Source organism: Poecilia reticulata, chromosome 3 (assembly GCF_904066995.2).
Source record: "Poecilia reticulata chromosome 3, P_reticulata-male-v2, whole genome shotgun sequence".
Taxonomy (NCBI): Eukaryota; Metazoa; Chordata; class Actinopteri; order Cyprinodontiformes; family Poeciliidae; genus Poecilia; species Poecilia reticulata.
The window spans coordinates 16,166,100-16,184,793 of record NC_088832.1 but is presented as its reverse complement, the minus strand read 5'-3'; the positions used below and the strand labels follow the sequence as shown (position 1 = coordinate 16,184,793).

Here is an 18,694-nt window from a genome sequence, read left to right as displayed (position 1 = left end):
ACCATGGTGACATGTAGAGGAGCTGGAGTTAATAAGGTTTAGGGATGCTTCTCTTCAGGTGGGAGAGGCCAGATTTCTGACATCCTTGTCCAGATTTAATGCTCCTCTTTTTGTATTATGCAGTTTAATATCTGGTTAAAGTGCATCACAACTTTGAGTTTGTCAGAGCCCGCTTGTCCGCAGTAACTGTAACAGAATAGCAATGCCTTCTGCAAAGCTACTATAAGGTTTAATGTGCTGCATGTCCACCAGCAGACTTCCTGTACTTCATGATTTTTTGAACTGCAAAATGTTAAATTAATCATATATTTTTAACTGATGAAAGTTTCCCTGAGCTTGGAAACAGTTTCCTTCCTGTCTTGTAAAGACTGTGCCAAACATTCTCCTCTGGCTAAAATCTTCCAGAACAGAGTTACTTTTGTTTCAGTCTGTCTTTGCTCACAGTGCCTCTGGTTCTCACATGTGTTTACATGAATCTTGGTTCATTTGACTATCAAAACAAGCAAGAGATGCTTTGAATGCTACAATTACCAGTAGCTCGGGGGAAGAGTCGCAATATCAATATTGTGGTCACTACTTAGATGCATCTTGGTTATTTGCTTCTCTAACCCAAAGAGACCTGTTCTCCTGAACAAGAAGGTGTTTCAGATGGCCTGTTTTGACATTTTGCCCAGACATTTATATTCTGCTTGCGCTGAATCCTAATTACTTTGCCCCTTATAAATGTTGTAGGAAATTGGGATGATGAGAGAGTTAAATTCTGTCTGAAGATGTAAATCTGAGTAGAGGTTTAAAGGAGCTGCTCAGAGAGCTATAAGCCCTTTATGACAAGGTCACTACTTGTAGGCTGCATTGTTGTATACAGCGACAGTCAAACATTGTCTTCAAGTAAGAACAGCACAACTTCAGTATAGTTTTACTCAAGTAGAAATGAAAGTAATTATTCAAATTATGCAAATTGTTGTACCTGCAAATATCAATTTTACTCATTTTTCTGAAGACTGAAACACTATAAAACTGTGTTTAGGGTAAGAGATTCTGTGGGATTTATCACAGTAACATTATGAGAAGGTTCGAAATGTCTCAAAATAGCTTTAGATTTGACCCAGTTCAGGAAAAGAAACACCTCTACTATTTGCTTTTCTTCAATGCTCAGCTGTGGGATTTGAATTTATGTGAAAATGAAACTTTAAACTGAGCTGTATGTTCTTTGTAACTCTAGTTAAGACCATTTGCTGTTTGGGTTGTCACCTTAATTCCAGCTGATTAGCCAGAGTATCGCTAATAGCTAGAGCATGTCTCTGCAAGAGGCCATGCTTTATGATGGAGTTTGCTCTGGGAACAGAATAAATGAGCCATGCAGCAGCACCAGGAGACCAGCTCAGGGCAATGGCTGTACGTCTTATTAAGCACAATCTGTCTGCACTCAGTCAGTTTAATCCCTTTGATTAATGGATGTCTGTACTATTGTTTGGTTAAAAATACGAGGTTGATGCATCGAACACAATGCTGCAGCCAGAGTGTGGTAAATTTCAACACCTTGCTTTTGATGGTGCCACTTAAATATTGTTGTTACACCATAAAGATCCGTCTGTTTGTAGTTTTGTTTAAGGTAGCCTATGCAATACAAGCAAGATGGGGGGTTTTTTGGAGCAAATATTTATTTTGACTCAATAATGTGCTAATCATAATTTGGCTATTAAAAACCATCTTGACCACAACAAAGCGAAGCCACTTGTGTGCCACATTTTTAAAAATCTTACTAAAAGTATAAATTTCATAACTATTACACATGTTTCTTGGAAAGTTACAATATGATCTGGTTTTAAATTAACTGAATTTCTTTTTAAAACATAGATGAAAATGTAAAACACATCTAATGTTTGCTCCATCAGCTGGAGGAGAGTCATGGAAAGTGAAGCGGGAATGATGAGCGCGGCCGGCCTTGATGATCGTCTGAGTCCGACGCGTCTGACAGGGTTGGGAATGAGCTGCCTTCTCTCTCCAAAGTACAGACACTTAGGGCCGGGCCTCACCTGTCTGCATACGTACAACCAGTGGTTGCCTTACCGCCATGATGCTAGCCTCCTGCCCATGAAAGAAGATCTGGCCCTCTGGCTCAACTCTATTATGGGTAAAATGTCTTCTTTATGTTACAAATTACTACAGTCTGCAAGGGGGGGGGGGACACTTTTTTTCCGCCATGCTATACAAACACAGGTGTTTTTCAATTTAGGAAAGTGAATAGGAGGATGTACATGTGAAAAGCACATGTTAACATCAGCTTACTTTAAGGTTTTGTTAGTTGAAGATGAAAAGGACCCAAAAACGTTTAGTTTGATTAAAGCATTTAGAATCGTCTATGCAGGCCGTTTTCTTTAGCACAAAAAAACAAATCAAGTTAATTATTGTCCCAAATCCCTGAAATCCCCCTACATTCAGAGATGTTTCTCTCCACTCACTTGCATTGTGCAGGGAAATATAAAAAAAGAGTCTGCACATGTCAGAGCGTGTTGAAAGATGTCGGTGGAGTGATTCAGACTTGATAAATCTCTTGCACCATAGACTCATCCTTCAAATCCCCTGGTTCACCTGGTGAACTTTTCATTTCCCCTCAATGTGACCCTCACTATTCAGTCACCGAGGTCAAAAGCTGTTAATAGAAATGAAAGTCTATATGGTTAGGCAGATGTTGTCACCAAGTATGTCTGATCGTTGTACTTTTGTGCAAGTAGGTTAGTGTGTTTGTGTGTATCCCTTAGGGTTGAACCTCACTGCAGACAGTTTGATGGAAAAGTTGGATAATGGTGTTCTCCTCTGTCAGCTGGCACAAACGCTCCAAGAGAAGATGATCCTCACTAGCAACAACAAGGTGCTGCACATTCACAAATTCATCGCAGCTATTCACAGTTGACTTCCTATTTACTGGTGTCGCCAACTTAAGATTAACTTGCTGAAGTAGGATATATACGCTCGTCTTTTGGAAAGGGCAAAGAGAAAGGAAGCTCTGTCTCATGTCACATTTATATTGCAAATTGTCATGGGCTCCTCATTAAAATTGTTTATTCATAATTGACATATAGATTTTTCACCAGAGTCAGTCTGACGAACCAGAGGCAAACAATGGCAAGGCAAATTGTGGTTAAACAACAATTATATTTCCACACAGGTCAAGGTTGGTCGCCTTTATGTCTCAACAAATGAAATCGCCATCTAAACACTGCTTGTTGGATTTGCTCAGGTTATCTGTGTCTGACAAGTGCAAAAGTGGGCAAAGGATATAATGAGGTGCATGGAGGGAAGTAACCCGAGGGAGAAGTAGGAAATGACCATGTGGAGAAGATAGATAGATAGATAGATAGATAGATAGATAGATAGATAGATAGATAGATAGATAGATAGATAGATAGATAGATAGATAGATAGATAGATAGATAGATAGATAGATAGATAGATAGATAGATAGATAGATAGATAGATAGATAGATAGATAGATAGATAGATAGATAGATAGATAGATAGATAGATAGATAGATAGATAGATAGATAGATAGATAGATAGATAGATAGATAGATAGATAGATAGATAGATAGATAGATAGATAGATAGATAGATAGATAGATAGATAGATAGATAGATAGAAGATAGATAGATAGATAGATAGATAGATAGATAGATAGATAGATAGATAGATAGATAGATAGATAGATAGATAGATAGATAGATAGATAGATAGATAGATAGATAGATAGATAGATAGATAGATAGATAGATAGATAGATAGATAGATAGATAGATAGATAGATAGATAGATAGATAGATAGATAGATAGATAGATAGATAGATAATCAGTCATGTTTGCAATCCCAAGAAAACGAGAGTGGTTTCTTTTCTTGGTGACACTGTATCTGATCTGACCCGCAAAGTGCTCTCTCTAACCACTGATCAGCCAAACATGGAGACTTTAGTTGTGCATGTTGGAGCCAACGATCTGGCAAAGCAAAAATCCGAGATTCTGAAAAAGGACTTTAATATTCTTCTGGACACTATGGGAAAATTAAAAATGAAGTTATTTCTCAGTGGTCCAATTCCATCGCCTCAATGGGGAGACGAAAAACATTCCAGGCTGCTTATGATAAACAAATGGCTGATTAAAACCTGCTCTGCCAGCTCAGTGACCTTCATCGATAACCTCTGGATCTACTGGCAGCGCTTTCACCTCTTTGGAAGAGGAGGACGCAATCTTAACAAACCCGGAATAAGGCTGCTCACTGCAAACATTTTTCATTTCATCAACAAGAACAACAATGTGACCATCGCTTCAGAAGAACAGGCTCAAGGATGTCTGATTAGGATGGAGCCCTCCGCATATCAAGAACAAACTATTCCAATACAAACTGATAAAACATCGGCTGTGAACAGAATGACTGGTTCCCCTCCGCCTTCCCCCATCCCACATCTTTCCCCCCTCCCTTCTCCTTCCACCCTCCCTTCTCCTTCCCCCCTCCCTCTCTGCTCCCACACTCACTCACACTTATTAGAAAGTGACCCACTAAAGAGAGTCGGGCTTCACCTGAGCCGCTTGAAAATGCTGGTGGAGAATTCAGGTCAGAGAGAAAGACGGACGGACTCTTTCTCATCCCAGCTGGATAGTATGGATCAACAGGTTCGCCTCGGCACAACTCCCACTTCATCTAAGCCACCTGCCTCTGACCTCCCTGAAGATCCAGCACTCCGCATTTCTGAGGTCTGAGACCGGGGTCCAGATATTATCCTTACACCCGTCTTCCTCCAGAATGTGTCTGGCCCCCCAACATTGCGTAGCAGGACAATACCTGTCCGGATCACTACAAGAACAGTTACAAAAACAGAAATACAAAAACAGTGGTCTTAATTCAAACCTCAGACTGATCCCCTGTCTAAAGGAACCTCAGACTGAAGAGCTTTCAGCCTCCGAGTCACTTAACCTGGCTCTTTTAAATACCAGATCTCTCTGTTCTAAAGCTCTATTAATTAATGATTTCATCACTGAGCATAATATTGATGTTTTATTTCTGACAGAAACATGGCTGAATGACAATAATGAAGCAATCGTACTAATTGAATCAACGCCTCCCACGTACAATTTTTTAAGTGAAAATAGAAAACACAAAAAGGCGGAGGCGTAGCTTCAATATTTAAGAATACCATAAACTGTAGTAAAATCTCTTTGGGTAATTTTATGTCTTTTGAATATCTTGGAATCGAGGTAAAAGGCCACAAACGAACTTTGACACTAACTCTATACAAAACACCAACATATGTGGAAAATTTCTTTGAGGACTTGAATGAGCTTCTATCTCTCATATGTATTGATTACGATTGTTTGCTAATTGTCGGTGATTTCAACATTCATGTTGACAACCCCCAAGACCGAGGGGCTAAAAAGCTCTGTAATATATTAGAGAGTTTTGGTTTAACACAACATGTCAAACAAGCAACACACACTCAGGGACACACACTGGACCTGGTTATCAGTAAGGGTGTGAATATTTCCAATGTCTCTGTAACTGATATTGCCCTGTCTGATCATTTTGCTGTTTTCTTTGACAGTTCTTTATCCGTTAACCCACTTGAACAAACAGTTACTATCACAAAACGTACTTTCACAGAAAACACAGCAGAAACATTTAATCAAATCTACTCTTCTTCCTCACTCTTAAGTTATAGTGACGTAGATAAGTTGGTGGATGATTTTCAGTGCAAACTTTCAGATATCATTGATTACATTGCCCCCACTAAAATGAAGGTTGTGACTGGTAGGAAGAAATCTCCATGGAGAAATGCACAAGTAGTTCAATCTGCAAGACAACTCTGCCGTAGGGCCGAACGGAAATGGCGTAAAGGTCAACTGCACGTTTATTATGACATCTACAAGGAAAGACTACGTAACTATCACACAACACTGAAACATGCGAGAGAAGCTTTCTTTGCAGATGTCATAAACAAAACATTAACAATGCTCGAGCTTTATTTGCCACTGTTGACAGGCTCACAAATCCTCCAATGACGTTACCACCTGAACTTCAATCTATTGCCGCCTGCAACAAGTTTTCTAGTTTCTTTTCAGAGAAAATTCAAAAGATCAGAGGATTAATCTGCTCATCCACTCCAAAGACAGTACCAATGCTGTGCCCAAACAAAACAAATGCAGGAAAAATGACCCAATTTCTACTACTAAATTATAAAACCCTAGAAGAAATTATAAGTCAATTAAGCTCCAGTTCCTGCTGTCTGGATGTCCTACCCACACATTTCTTTAAGAAAGTCCTGCCTGTTGTTGCCAATGATCTGATCCAAATAGTCAACTTATCGCTCTCTTCAGGTGTTTTCCCCCAGGCTTTGAAAACAGCAGTTATCAAACCACTTATAAAAAAGAACAACCTAGACAAATCCCTACTGCAGAATTACAGGCCGATCTCCAACCTCCCATTCATCAGCAAAATTATTGAAAAAGCTGTTTTTAAGCAATTAAATAACTTCCTAACAATAACAAACTGCTTTGACTCCTTCCAGTCTGGTTTTCGTGCTCACCACAGCACGGAGACGGCCCTTGTAAAAGTGTTCAATGACATCCATATAAATACAGACTGTGGGAGAACCACAGTGCTGGTTCTGTTGGACCTCAGTGCAGCTTTCGACACTGTTGACCACGACATTTTACTGAATCGACTGGAGAGTTGGGTCGGACTCTCCGGTCCAGTGCTCAACTGGTTTGAATCTTACATAAAGAACAGGGATTTCTTTGTATCAATTGGAAACTTCTCATCAGAGAGGTCAAAGGTCACATGTGGGGTACCCCAAGGTTCAATCCTAGGACCCCTTCTTTTCAATATTTATATGCTCCCTCTGGCAAAGATTATAACAGGACATAGGATTAGCTACCACAATTATGCGGATGATACACAGCTCTACATCACGATGTCACCAGGTGACTCTGAACCCATCCAATCACTGAATAGATGCTTAGAACAGATCAATGTGTGGATGTGCCAAAACTTTCTCCAGCTAAACAGAAACAAAACTGAAGTTATTATCTTTGGACCTAAAGAGGAACGAACTAGAATCAATGCACAGCTTCAGTTATTACAACTAAAAACCAGCGATCAGGCCCGAAACCTGGGAGTAGTGATGGACTCTGACCTGAACCTTCAGAGCCACATTAAGACAGTCACAAAGTCGGCCTTCTATCACCTGAAGAACATCTCTAGGATTAGAGGACTTATGTCTCAGCACGATCTAGAGAAACTCATCCATGCATTTATCTTTAGCCGCATTGATTACTGCAACAGCGTCTTCACAGGTCTGACTAATAAATCAATCAAACAGCTGCAGCTGATCCAGAATGCTGCTGCTCGGGTTCTCACTAAAACCAGGAAGATAGAGCACATAACACCAGTTTTAAAGTCCCTACACTGGCTCCCTGTAGCTCAGAGAATAGACTTTAAAATACTGATGTTAGTTTATAAATCTCTGAACGGTTTAGCACCACAATACCTTAAAGATCTGTTATTACTGTACCAACCGTCTAGACCCCTCAGATCTTCTGGTTCTGGTCTGCTCTGCATCCCCAGAACCAGAACCAGACGAGGAGAAGCAGCATTCAGTTTCTACGCACCACAGATTTGGAACAAACTTCCAGAAAACTGTAAAACAGCTGAAACACTGGGTGCCTTTAAATCTCAACTTAAAACCCACCTGTTTAGAGTTGCTTATGGCTAAATTAGGGTTAGAGTGCGGGTTTTGATGTCTTCCATGTTTTTATGTCTTTAATGTTTTGAATTTTTTTTTTTTCTTCTTTCTTTTATGTATGGGGAAGAAAGTGAAAAATGAGGGTGGAAAACGATGAAAATTACAGTGGAATGGAAATGGAATGGAACCAGTTAAAGTCCGCGGGAGGGCAGACTCCTCTAACTATAAGTTAGTTAAATTCTGTGTGGGACGGCGGCGTCCTCTGGTAAGAAGTTAAACCCTGAGAATCCTAGGCACTGTCAGGTACAATAAAAGCAGTTAAAGTCCGCGGGAGGGCAGACTCCCCTAACTCTAAGTTAGTTAAATTCTGTGTGGGACGGCGGCGTCCCCTGCTAAAGGACGGCGGAGTCCTCTATGAAATAGTTAAATTCCGCAAAGGACGGCGGAGTCCTCTATTGTTAGTTAAATTCCGCAAAGGAAGTTAAACCCTGAGAATCCTAGGCACTGTCAGGTACAATAAAAGCAGTTAAAGTCCGCGGGAGGGCAGACTCCCCTAACTCTAAGTTAGTTAAATTCTGTGTGGGACGGCGGCGTCCCCTGCTAAAGGACGGCGGAGTCCTCTATGACATAGTTAAATTCCGCAAAGGACGGCGGAGTCCTCTATAGTTAGTTAAATTCCGCAAAGGACGGCGGAGTCCTCTATAGTTAGTTAAATTCCGCAAAGGACGGCGGAGTCCTCTATAGTTAGTTAAATTCCGCAAAGGACGGCGGAGTCCTCTATAGTTAGTTAAATTCCGCAAAGGACGGCGGAGTCCTCTATAGTTAGTTAAATTCCGCAAAGGCAGGTACAATAAAAGCAGTTAAGGTCCGCGGGAGGGCAGACTCCCCTAACTCTAAGTTAGTTAAATTCTGTGTGGGACGGCGGCGTCCCCTGCTAAAGGACGGCGGAGTCCTCTATGACATAGTTAAATTCCGCAAAGGACGGCGGAGTCCTCTATAGTTAGTTAAATTCCGCAAAGGACGGCGGAGTCCTCTATAGTTAGTTAAATTCCGCAAAGGACGGCGGAGTCCTCTATAGTTAGTTAAATTCCGCAAAGGACAACGGGAGTTTGTTTTTTTTTTATTTTTATTTATTTTTTAAATTTCTCTCTTTCTCACTGTTTATTTCTGTTTTTATTTTAATTATGTAAAGCACTTTGAAATGCCTTGCTGCTGAAATGTGCTATACAAATAAAATTTGATTGATTGATTGATTGATTGATTGATTGATAGATAGATAGATAGATAGATAGATAGATAGATAGATAGATAGATAGATAGATAGATAGATAGATAGATACATAGATAGATAGATAGATAGATAGATAGATAGATAGATAGATAGATAGATAGATAGATAGATAGATAGATAGATAGATAGATAGATAGATAGATAGATAGATAGATAGATAGATAGATAGATAGATAGATAGATAGATAGATAGATAGATAGATAGATAGATAGATAGATAGATAGATAGATAGATAGATAGATAGATAGATAGATAGATAGATAGATAGATAGATAGATAGATAGATAGATAGATAGATAGATAGATAGATAGATAGTGTGTGTGTGTGTTGTTTCCCAATATGTAGGTTTAAGAACTGTCTGAAGACTAATTTTAATTTTCTGTAAGAGAAGGTAAACCTGTACCCACTGCAGACTCACTTCATACCTCTAAAACAATTACAGGCCTTTGTCAGAAGAGCGATCCACTGGCGAGCTGATGCAACTTCTGGATCCTTTTTTGCCCGAGACAATACTGCCAACTTCCTCTACTGGTGTCGAAAGATTGGAGTTGATGAGGCATACCTTTTTGAGTCTGAGGATCTGGGTGAGTTAAATCTGGATTTTTTTCTCTCCATAAAACAACTCTGACATGTTTCAAATCTCTACTCAAAAGCTGAAGAGAGTTTTAAATTTGAGTCAAAACAACAAAACAATTGTTTGGCCAGGCAATAATTAAAGTTTTGAAATGAGGGAAATGAGAGTCCAGAAGATCACAAATCACAACAGAAAATCTGGGTGATTATCCAAAGAGGGCTATGAATATGATAAGTGGTTATAATCTGATTTATAAACAGAGAGCAAATATTATAAAGTCAACCGATGGTTTGCTGATTGACGTTCACATTTCAAAAGGAATGTCTTGTGATGTCTTCATATTATTTAATAAAAACTTGCTCTACAATTATCATAGAGGATGGAAACTCATCCAGTATTGTTAAATGTTTTACTTGCGTTTTTCTGCACACCCCTAACCTGTCCAAGCAAGAAAGAGATGAATGACAATGATAATATAGAGGTTAATCCACAGGAAGTATAATTATGATGAAGCTTCCTCTCTCTGCGTTTCTTTTGAAATGAAAACAAAAACAAAACTTCATGCTTGACTCATGCGACTTATGCGATTAAAATAGGATAAAATAGGATTGTGTTTTAATTCAAACTAAGTGACCTTAACAACCCAAGTTATGTTGGTGGGAGGACTTGGGGAGCTGCAGAGATTTTTACGGCCAGTGAATCTCTGACACCCCCATGCCCTCACCTGAGGGAACCCACATGAATTCCTGTTCACCTTTAAAGATAGGAAACCACAGCGAGGAAGGATATTCCCTGTTCCTTCCCCTCCTGCTTCAGGTGGAGCTCCTGTTTCCTTTTGTCAAAAACAGACTTTTATCTCCAGAAACATCTTTTCTTTCATGCGAGTCACATTTCTATTCTTCTTTTCATCGTTGCTACTCCTGATGTAGTCTTACACAAGCAGCCTTGGGATGTGTGCCTCTGCCTGATGGAGCTGGGACGCATTGCAGCCAGGTAAACTAAACTTGGCAAATTTTCAGGGAGTACATAAAAAAAAAATACCTTAACTGTGCTAAATTAGACATTTGTTTTGTTTTCTTTTGGGTGTTGGCTGTTGGGAGAAAATAATAATAATTTATGAAAAAATCAAGAAAGGGAATTTTAGCTTAGGATTTTACTTTTTTGATGCATCAAAATATACCCAATTATACTGGGTATAAAATTTTAAAATCTCAAAATGAGTGAATGTGAGAGTTGTAATAATAATAATAATCAAAAACAGCTCATTACTTTTAGCTCATATGGGAATTAAACCTTTCACTAGAGCCAGTGACCACAGTCAAACAGGTTTACTTTGCTGTTACCCAAGTGGAATTTGATGTTACACCAAGCCCTGACTGGAAGTAAATTAAATGATTTTATGTTGATTCATCAGTTCTGATTCTGATTTTTTTGTCACATCTCACTGCCAGGTACGGAGTGGAGCCACCAGGCCTGGTGAAACTGGAAAAAGAGATAGAAAGAGAGGAGGCTGGGTGCTTATCTCCATCATCTCCTCTCTGCTTTTTTTATCCAGCGCCGTTGCACTCACCACCACCAACGTTGCCCCTTCCCTCGGCCCCCTCCCCTCCTCGTTCACCTGCCCCCCTCACTTCGAACACAACCTGTGTGCCTGAACCTCTCACTACCTCCTTTGCCTCTGATCTTCCATCAGCCGCCACAGACCCTCTGCCTACATCCTCGCCCCCTCCCCAGCCCCTCCTCTTAGCTTCTAGCCTTTGTACGAGCGCAGCCTCAACACAACCCTCTTTGTTCTCCTCATCTTGCACCATTGACACATCTGCTTCAGACCTGCTGTCAGCGCCCCTAACAGACCAAACTCTGGGATCCTCTGCTGATGTCTGCCCAGCCACAGAAAACAAACAGACTCCCAAAGTCCCCTCCCAACCAGCAGCACAAACCCCTCGTTCTTCCAACAAGTCCAGAAGCCGAAGGAGCGTCAGCACAAGCAGATTGGATGACATTGTATGCATTTTTTTTCCCAATGAAATTTATTTTGTTTGGCCTTACTTTATTAGTTCCTTGACCCTGAAGCAGATTTTTTTTTAAAAATCTCTTTCAGGTGAGAAACATCACTGAAAATCCTCCCTGCAGCTGTCCCACCAGGTTCCCTGTTGAGAAGCAGCCAAAAGGCTGCTATCGCGTAGGGGACAAGGTTCTGTATTTACGGGTAAGAATCCTGCTAACTTTGTCTGAAAAATACACAAATAAGTCTTAGGCTGTATATAAACCACCTTCAAAGCTGAGTATATCCAAGCATGTGACCGGAAAGTTGAGTGGAAGATAAAAGCTTGACAGAAAAAGGATGCTCAAGCAACATTCGGAAATCCTAACCTTGAGAGGATTGTGAAGCAAAGGCTATGCAAGACTTTGACGAACAATCATAAAAAGGTGACTTTGATTTGAGTCACAGGACAAAAGCTACAACTATGGCGTTCCTTGTTTTAGCTAATTCTGCTACAGACGATGAGAGAAGCATCTCATCTGTGCCAAGCAGAGAAAAGACAGGACTGCTTCTCAGTGACGTTTTTTAGGTAAAAGCAACTTTTGTGTTACATTTGTCCCAGAGTCTGAAGACAAGAGGCGCAGAATCCACATTGCTTTAGGTCCAGTGAGAAATTTTCACAGACTGTGATGACTTCAGGAGCCATGACAAGAGCTGATGTTCGAAGTGAAGTCGTCTTCCAGATATTTTTCAAACATTCCTTCCTTTCCTCAGCTACTTAAAGCTTTGTGGCTGATTTAATTTTTATAGCAGTACCTGATACCTGCCCATGCTGCCAAAAGCACAAATATCTGCATTAAGGAACAGGGTTGTAGAGTTTTAGATGAAAACTCTACATACTGAATGCATATGCTGTACAAAACATGGACATGATTTTCTGTAGCCCAACATTTCTGTATTTAAACTAACAGAAATAAGCCCTGGCACAACTATATAATACACTCAACATTTTTTTAAATAAATATAGTGTGTTTGTTGGGATGCACCTGTATATAAACAAATACAAAAGTGATTAGCGTGATTAGAAACAGGTAAGCTGATTAGTAACATAAAGCAGGTGGTGAGAACTAACAGATCATACAAGACTCCGAGACTAGAACTATCAAAACCATGAAACTCAACCCTAAAACATGAAAAAAGAGCAGTGGAAATAAACAACACTGCTGCTGTTGGCAACTAATACCTGCAGGTGGCCTTTGAGAGATTTTTTGCGATGCTGTAATAATTTATAAAAACATCTAAATGCAAAGTAAAGTATTGATCTGTTGATCAACAATCCAGTTAGCAACAAGTGCATTGTGTCAAAGCAGCTGAAATTCAGCAACTGCGTGCCTTTCAGCCGTCTTCAGTCATGCTCCACTCGTATGCGTCCGTATAGAGGCTCAAGGAATGGGAGGCAGGGTTGCTTGGCAACCAACGGTCAGAATAGGATTCAGCTGGCAAAGATTGTATTCAGGATGTAGACCTTCAGCGAAGAGTACAAAACCTGGTGGAAAAACAAACCCGGCTCTCTGAGGATGAGTGTGCAGAGACGTGACCCTGGCGTGCGGCTTAAATGGCAGCCCACTTGGGAGTCTCAACCATCTGTGTGAAGGAGGTTTTAAGCATGAGGGGCGAGCTTTTTGCGTCCACCCATCTTCACAAATAAATAGCATTAATGCTCTATGGCTGACATACTGAATGCTGTCAGCTCTGCAGATGAAGCATAAGAAGAATATTTCCTCTACATCAATATACAAAGGTTTTCTTTACAGTTCGAGTTAACAACTTTGGTCACTGGCTAAAGTCACTGAAGACATTATGAATCAGTATAGTTTCTAAACTGGTTCTTGGCACAGTCAGAGGTAATTTATTGCAGATAGAACATATCTTTTGTTGCACCTGTAAAACATGAATGCACACCTTTAAGTCAAAGCACAGCAGTTTATTTTCAGCAGACTTCTCAGCTACACAGCATGAACACCAGTCATTGTCAGCCAAGACTAAAATGGAGATGATATACTAACCAAAGCAGGTCCAAGTATTTTGACATAGACAGTGAGATATTTTATTTTGTGCAACATTTTAAAGATTGGGTTTTCTACAGTATGCGCATGTGTTGCTTTGCCAGTTGCACTCATCCTTTCTTAGAGCATCTCAATGTCAACATAACTGTGTCCAACTGTCAGTTTTCAACCATAATTACCAGTTTAGACAACAACTACGGTTCTGCTTTTCCCTTTTCACATGGCTGCTGTCAAGCAACCACATCTCTAACAGAGTGGCACGGCCCATCAGCCCTCATGTCATTTGTTACCTTGAAGCACGCTGATGCCTCTGGGTGTGCAGGGAAACATGCCAGACGCCTCAATTAGCATACATCATGATAACCCCTGCACTGCTTCTGGGAGTGCACTCGTTGTGTGCAGACCTTTTTAAAGAGCAGATACTATTGATTACCGAGGCAAAGTCATTAGCAAGGGGCTTTAATCAGACAGCTTGTTAATGAGCGGCGGAGCATGACCGCCCCTCCTCATGTGTAAACTTCACACCCATCCCCTCTTGCCTCCCCTCCTTCTATTCCCTCTGGAGACTGTTCAATCATGCTGGCTGTGGAGTGCCTTGCCATTCTTTGGTGTTGAAAAAGAGGAAAGGTTTCCTTTCTTTCTGAAACCAATTAGGTTTTCCTCCAGCTTTGTAGCAGGGATACGGACTGATGGCGTCTATAGAAAGGAAATGCATTGAAGCACCCCTGGATCGTCGCGGAAGCTCATTTATGTTTTTCATGTTGTAGAAATCCTGTTTTGAAGATGATGCGTCTGGGTGAAACCATCAAAGGAGGAAAATCCTTCTTCTTCCTTGTCTTTATTTGCAAACTCTTTCAGCCCTTGTCAAGTATTCTTGAGTAAAACATTAACGAAATTATCTCACTGCTCTTTGTCTTCCCATGTTAACTTCTGAACCTAGAACTGATGGAGAACATTAGAAATGATTGACCAAAAAAGAAGCCAAGAGTATACACTGTGTGAATTATAAAATTAAATAATTAATGTAAAAGTGAATAAATAATAAACACTTGCTTACAAAAAAAGGATTTTTTGTTGTTGGGAATACATCTAAAGAACATCTAAAAATTGAAGTTGGTACGGTGTGATACATTTCATTAAGCTGCTGTCAAGTAAACTCATGATATGTGTCTTATCTCGGTGAGCTAATGGCTTCACAGATGTACTTTATGAGATAGATACGATAACTTAAGCTTCAAAAGTTAAACTGCATTTGCTAATTGCTACATAAACTGACTCTGAAAGATTCTGGTCTAAACTAAGTCTGCATACAGACTTATTACTATTCACAACTTCTGAGTTAAGAACAAATAAGTGCAACGTGAGGCTTTAGCAATATTTGCATCAAATGCTGAGTCGTCACTGGCAAACATCGCCACCTTAGCATGTCATAAAAGCAACAGGCTTTAACGAGAATTCTTTACTCAAAGAGACCAGGTGAGCGCCAGAGTTTTTAAAATGTTCTCATATTGTTATCGCAAGCTGGCGTTCACCATCTTCCCCATCTAAGATTAACGTGTTGGAATGCAAACACTGCTAGGAGTCAAAACATACAGTTAGCTTTAGGTCGTGATGCGGTTTCATAGTTTTGCATACATGCATACTGCAGCTAAGATGGATAATTCAGAGTCCAGGAAGTTGTGATTTCTGCTAATCGTGTTTCGTGCAGAGTGGGACGTCTTGGAAAAATAGACAACCTGCATTCGTACTTCAGAAATTAAACTTTATCATTCATCATTTCATTCATTTTGGTTTGTTTCTTATTTGTTAAATGTAAATTCTGGATGTGATTTCAAAACAACATCAGAAGAAGTGGATGTGGCTAAAGCCTGCCTCCTATTGGCAAGTGTTTGTCCTCGGCCCCGACACACTCATGCATAATTCAGCAGGAGAGGAGAGAAAGAATCAATGGAGCAGCCAGGGAGGAGGACACATGGGAATCCAGACTGTGGTTTACGGGCTGCAGACGTAGCACACTTTGTTTGGAAAACCGAGCCGGGGGTGACACGTATATAGACGGGTCAGTCCACAAAGGGACCTTCTGCAGAATATTTTATCACAGGATGGCTTTTATTCTGACAATCACTTTGGTAAAAAAGGGGAGTAAAATACTCGGTCCCTTTAAAAGGAGATTAAAGCAGATAAATACGGGGGGCTACAGATGCCAAGTCAAACACTTCTAGTTTTAATAGCTGAGAAAATGTACGAATAAAACCAGAAAAGAAAGTATGACTGGAAGGAGGACAGACCCATTATATGGTGACTGATGAGATGTTTATCCAGCATGTCAGACTTGACCCCTGTCAACCTTAACATTTTAATCCGCAGGATGACAGCTGAGCCGAACCGTGTCTGGAGTTTCCTTTGAAGCTGCTGGATTGGTCGGTCTCTTTGCGCATGTCTTTGCTTGTAGCATCGATTCACCCCCTCACTCCCGCCCCTGGCTGCCAGTGTGCCATGTTAAACACACATCTGCACACGAGAGGAGAGGATCCGCGAGGATCCGCGTGTATTACCACAATTTTAATGGTTTAGTAATGAAGGGTTTATTGGTGATAGGCATGTTGGGGGGAGCTGGGGGTCGTGGACAGTGGCAGTAAATGGATGGCTTTGTAAGGTCCCCTGGGAGGCTGTGCTGCACTCATTTCAATTCCTTCTTTCTTTACAAGGCCTGATGAAATCTATAAATAATGTTTTGATTGAGATTCAACTCACCTCACTGAAACTACAATCATCACATACCCTGGTCATGCTGTGGTCTCCTTATTTTTTTTGTCAGTATCTTTTTTATGCTTTGTGTTGCAGATCTACACATGTTCGTGTGCGAGAGTGAGAGTGTGTGTGTGTGTGTGTGTGTGTGTGTGTGTGCGTGACCATGCATGCTTATGTCTGGATTAGAGCTGCATGTGTGCTCAGCTGGTGCCTTGAGTTGCAATTTCATTTGGTTTAATGAGATTTGGACAAAGCAACCCAAGAGATTATTTGGTCCTCATTGCCAGAGCTACACGTCCAAGAAGCTTGTGATAATTACAGTGTTTTGTGTGTTTGTATGGGTGTATGTGTGTGTATAATGTCCTGCTTTTCATATAAATACGAATTCCCAAACATGCACTGACCTTCCTCTCTCGTGTCACCTTTGCAGATGCTGAATGAGCGTCATGTCATGGTTCGTGTCGGCGGTGGGTGGGACACTTTCATAGGCTACCTGCAGAAACATGACCCCTGCAGAGGCGAGGGAGGAGCGGGAAGAGGGACGCCGAGAAGGCCTGAGGTCTGTCGGAACAAACTAAAACCCGCCGGCCTGAATGTTTCAACAGAAAATTATATGGTGGTTGGTGTTCACCACAGGGGAAAGAAATAGAGTCTCAAAAAGTTATTTTCATAAAACAACTTGAACCTAATTTTTTTTTTACCTCAGTGTTTAAAGCCAAAAGTTCCCCTTTTTTTATACATCACTCTTTTTTTATACATCACTGACAGAGATGACTGTCCTTTCAGGATATCTGAGATGAGTTTTTCTTAAGAATCTCTTTTACTAACTTAAGAATTTTAATAGTCAATGAATCTGTGCTTTTTTTTATGAGGAAATTAAATATACTCTAGCTAACCTAAGCATTTCTATTAACTGCTTTTACTTTTACATTGAGTAATGAAGCAGAACACATTGATAAGTCAGGGATAAACATTGAAATAGCTGCTTAGTGGAGCACTAGCTTTGTCTGTAGCGGTAGCCATGATGATCTGGATGCTCTGAAGTATTACGATCGAGGAACTGATTAAAATAAACCATAAATAATCTAGGATCAGTTATATTTTTAAATAATGACTATTATGTTTAAGTATTAATGCAAACTGTTCTTCTTTTTCACGCTAAATGTTGGAGTAACAGGTCTTGCAAGCAGTAGATGGTTTAACTTAATAGTTTCATGTGTTTGTCTTTCTGTGGTTTACACAATAAGGGGTTTAAATAAAGAGGAATAACTCATTTTATTGGCTGTTTAATATGACAAGGCAAACATTATTTACATTTGTATTAAGGCATAACTATTAGTGTGATTATAACATCACTACAAACAGCTCCATGACAACATGATGACAGATCTGCAGCAGTAAGGCAACAAGCATGATAAAAATAAAAGCCGATTGCCTTGTAGATTATTCTGCTGAAAAATCATGTCTTTTTTAAATCAACCTACATTCCAGTTTTTGTTTTTAATGTTCTAAATTTTCTAGATTCAGAATCTATCAAACCTCAAAAGTGTTCTTCCTTTGAATTGGAAGTAGACGTGTTTTGTTTCTATTCTGTTGTTTGATGTTATTATTTGGATGTGACCAATAGATTAGTCTGATCACTAAGAAGTTTACTGTTGATGCTTTATTAATAACCTGCTCGAATGATGACCAGTTTCAATTGATTTGTGATTGAAATAAAAAACATCTTTAAAAATGTTTCATCAATTTTATCATTTCTCCTTTAAATCTATGTTACCATTCTGTCTGTCTATGAGCCATGACTTCTTGTCTCGCCCTTAAAGTTACTGCACAGTCAAAAACAGGCAGTGATTCTGCTAGCGAAAGTAAAAGTCGACCTTGAAAAAAAAGACCAGTAGCAGGGACTCACTGCACTTGTTCCTACATATAATTCTGCAGTTATAAAATCACTGGTTTAAAATCAATACTTATTCCAATAGTTTACACTAATGCTGTGGAAAAATCTTATCCTTATCACATAAATGCTAAGTGACAGTATATTTGTATAATGATGAAAGCAAAGCACACTGGCTCTGCTTTCCATCAACTCTATTCAAATGTAAAAGCTCCCTCTAGATGGCACCATGTCCTCATTGACAAAAGGCCGTGCCTCGCCCCGCCAGCACTCTGCCGCTAAGATCATCTCTCCGCTCTTCTGGACCGCACTCCAAAGAACTGCTTCCAGTTTCAGCTCCGCAGATCCATTAATAGAAATATTCCTCTGCTTTCTCAGTAAGATTGGAGTTGTCACGTAT

The 18,694-nt window shown here is 40.1% G+C and overlaps 1 protein-coding gene across 1 annotated transcript; it reads left to right on the top strand.

Moving 5' to 3' along the window:
- Positions 1 to 1,900: 1,900 nt before the first annotated feature.
- On the top strand, positions 1,901 to 18,692 carry gas2b (growth arrest-specific 2b). The gene is made up of 7 exons (XM_008405171.2): positions 1,901 to 2,134; positions 2,763 to 2,872; positions 9,468 to 9,609; positions 10,529 to 10,592; positions 11,051 to 11,603; positions 11,701 to 11,808; positions 16,831 to 18,692. The coding sequence occupies exons 1-7, from the start codon at positions 1,909 to 1,911 to the stop codon at positions 17,047 to 17,049; spliced, it is 1,422 nt and encodes a 473-aa protein (XP_008403393.1). The 5' UTR covers positions 1,901 to 1,908; the 3' UTR covers positions 17,050 to 18,692.
- The last annotated feature ends 2 nt before the right edge of the window (positions 18,693 to 18,694 follow it).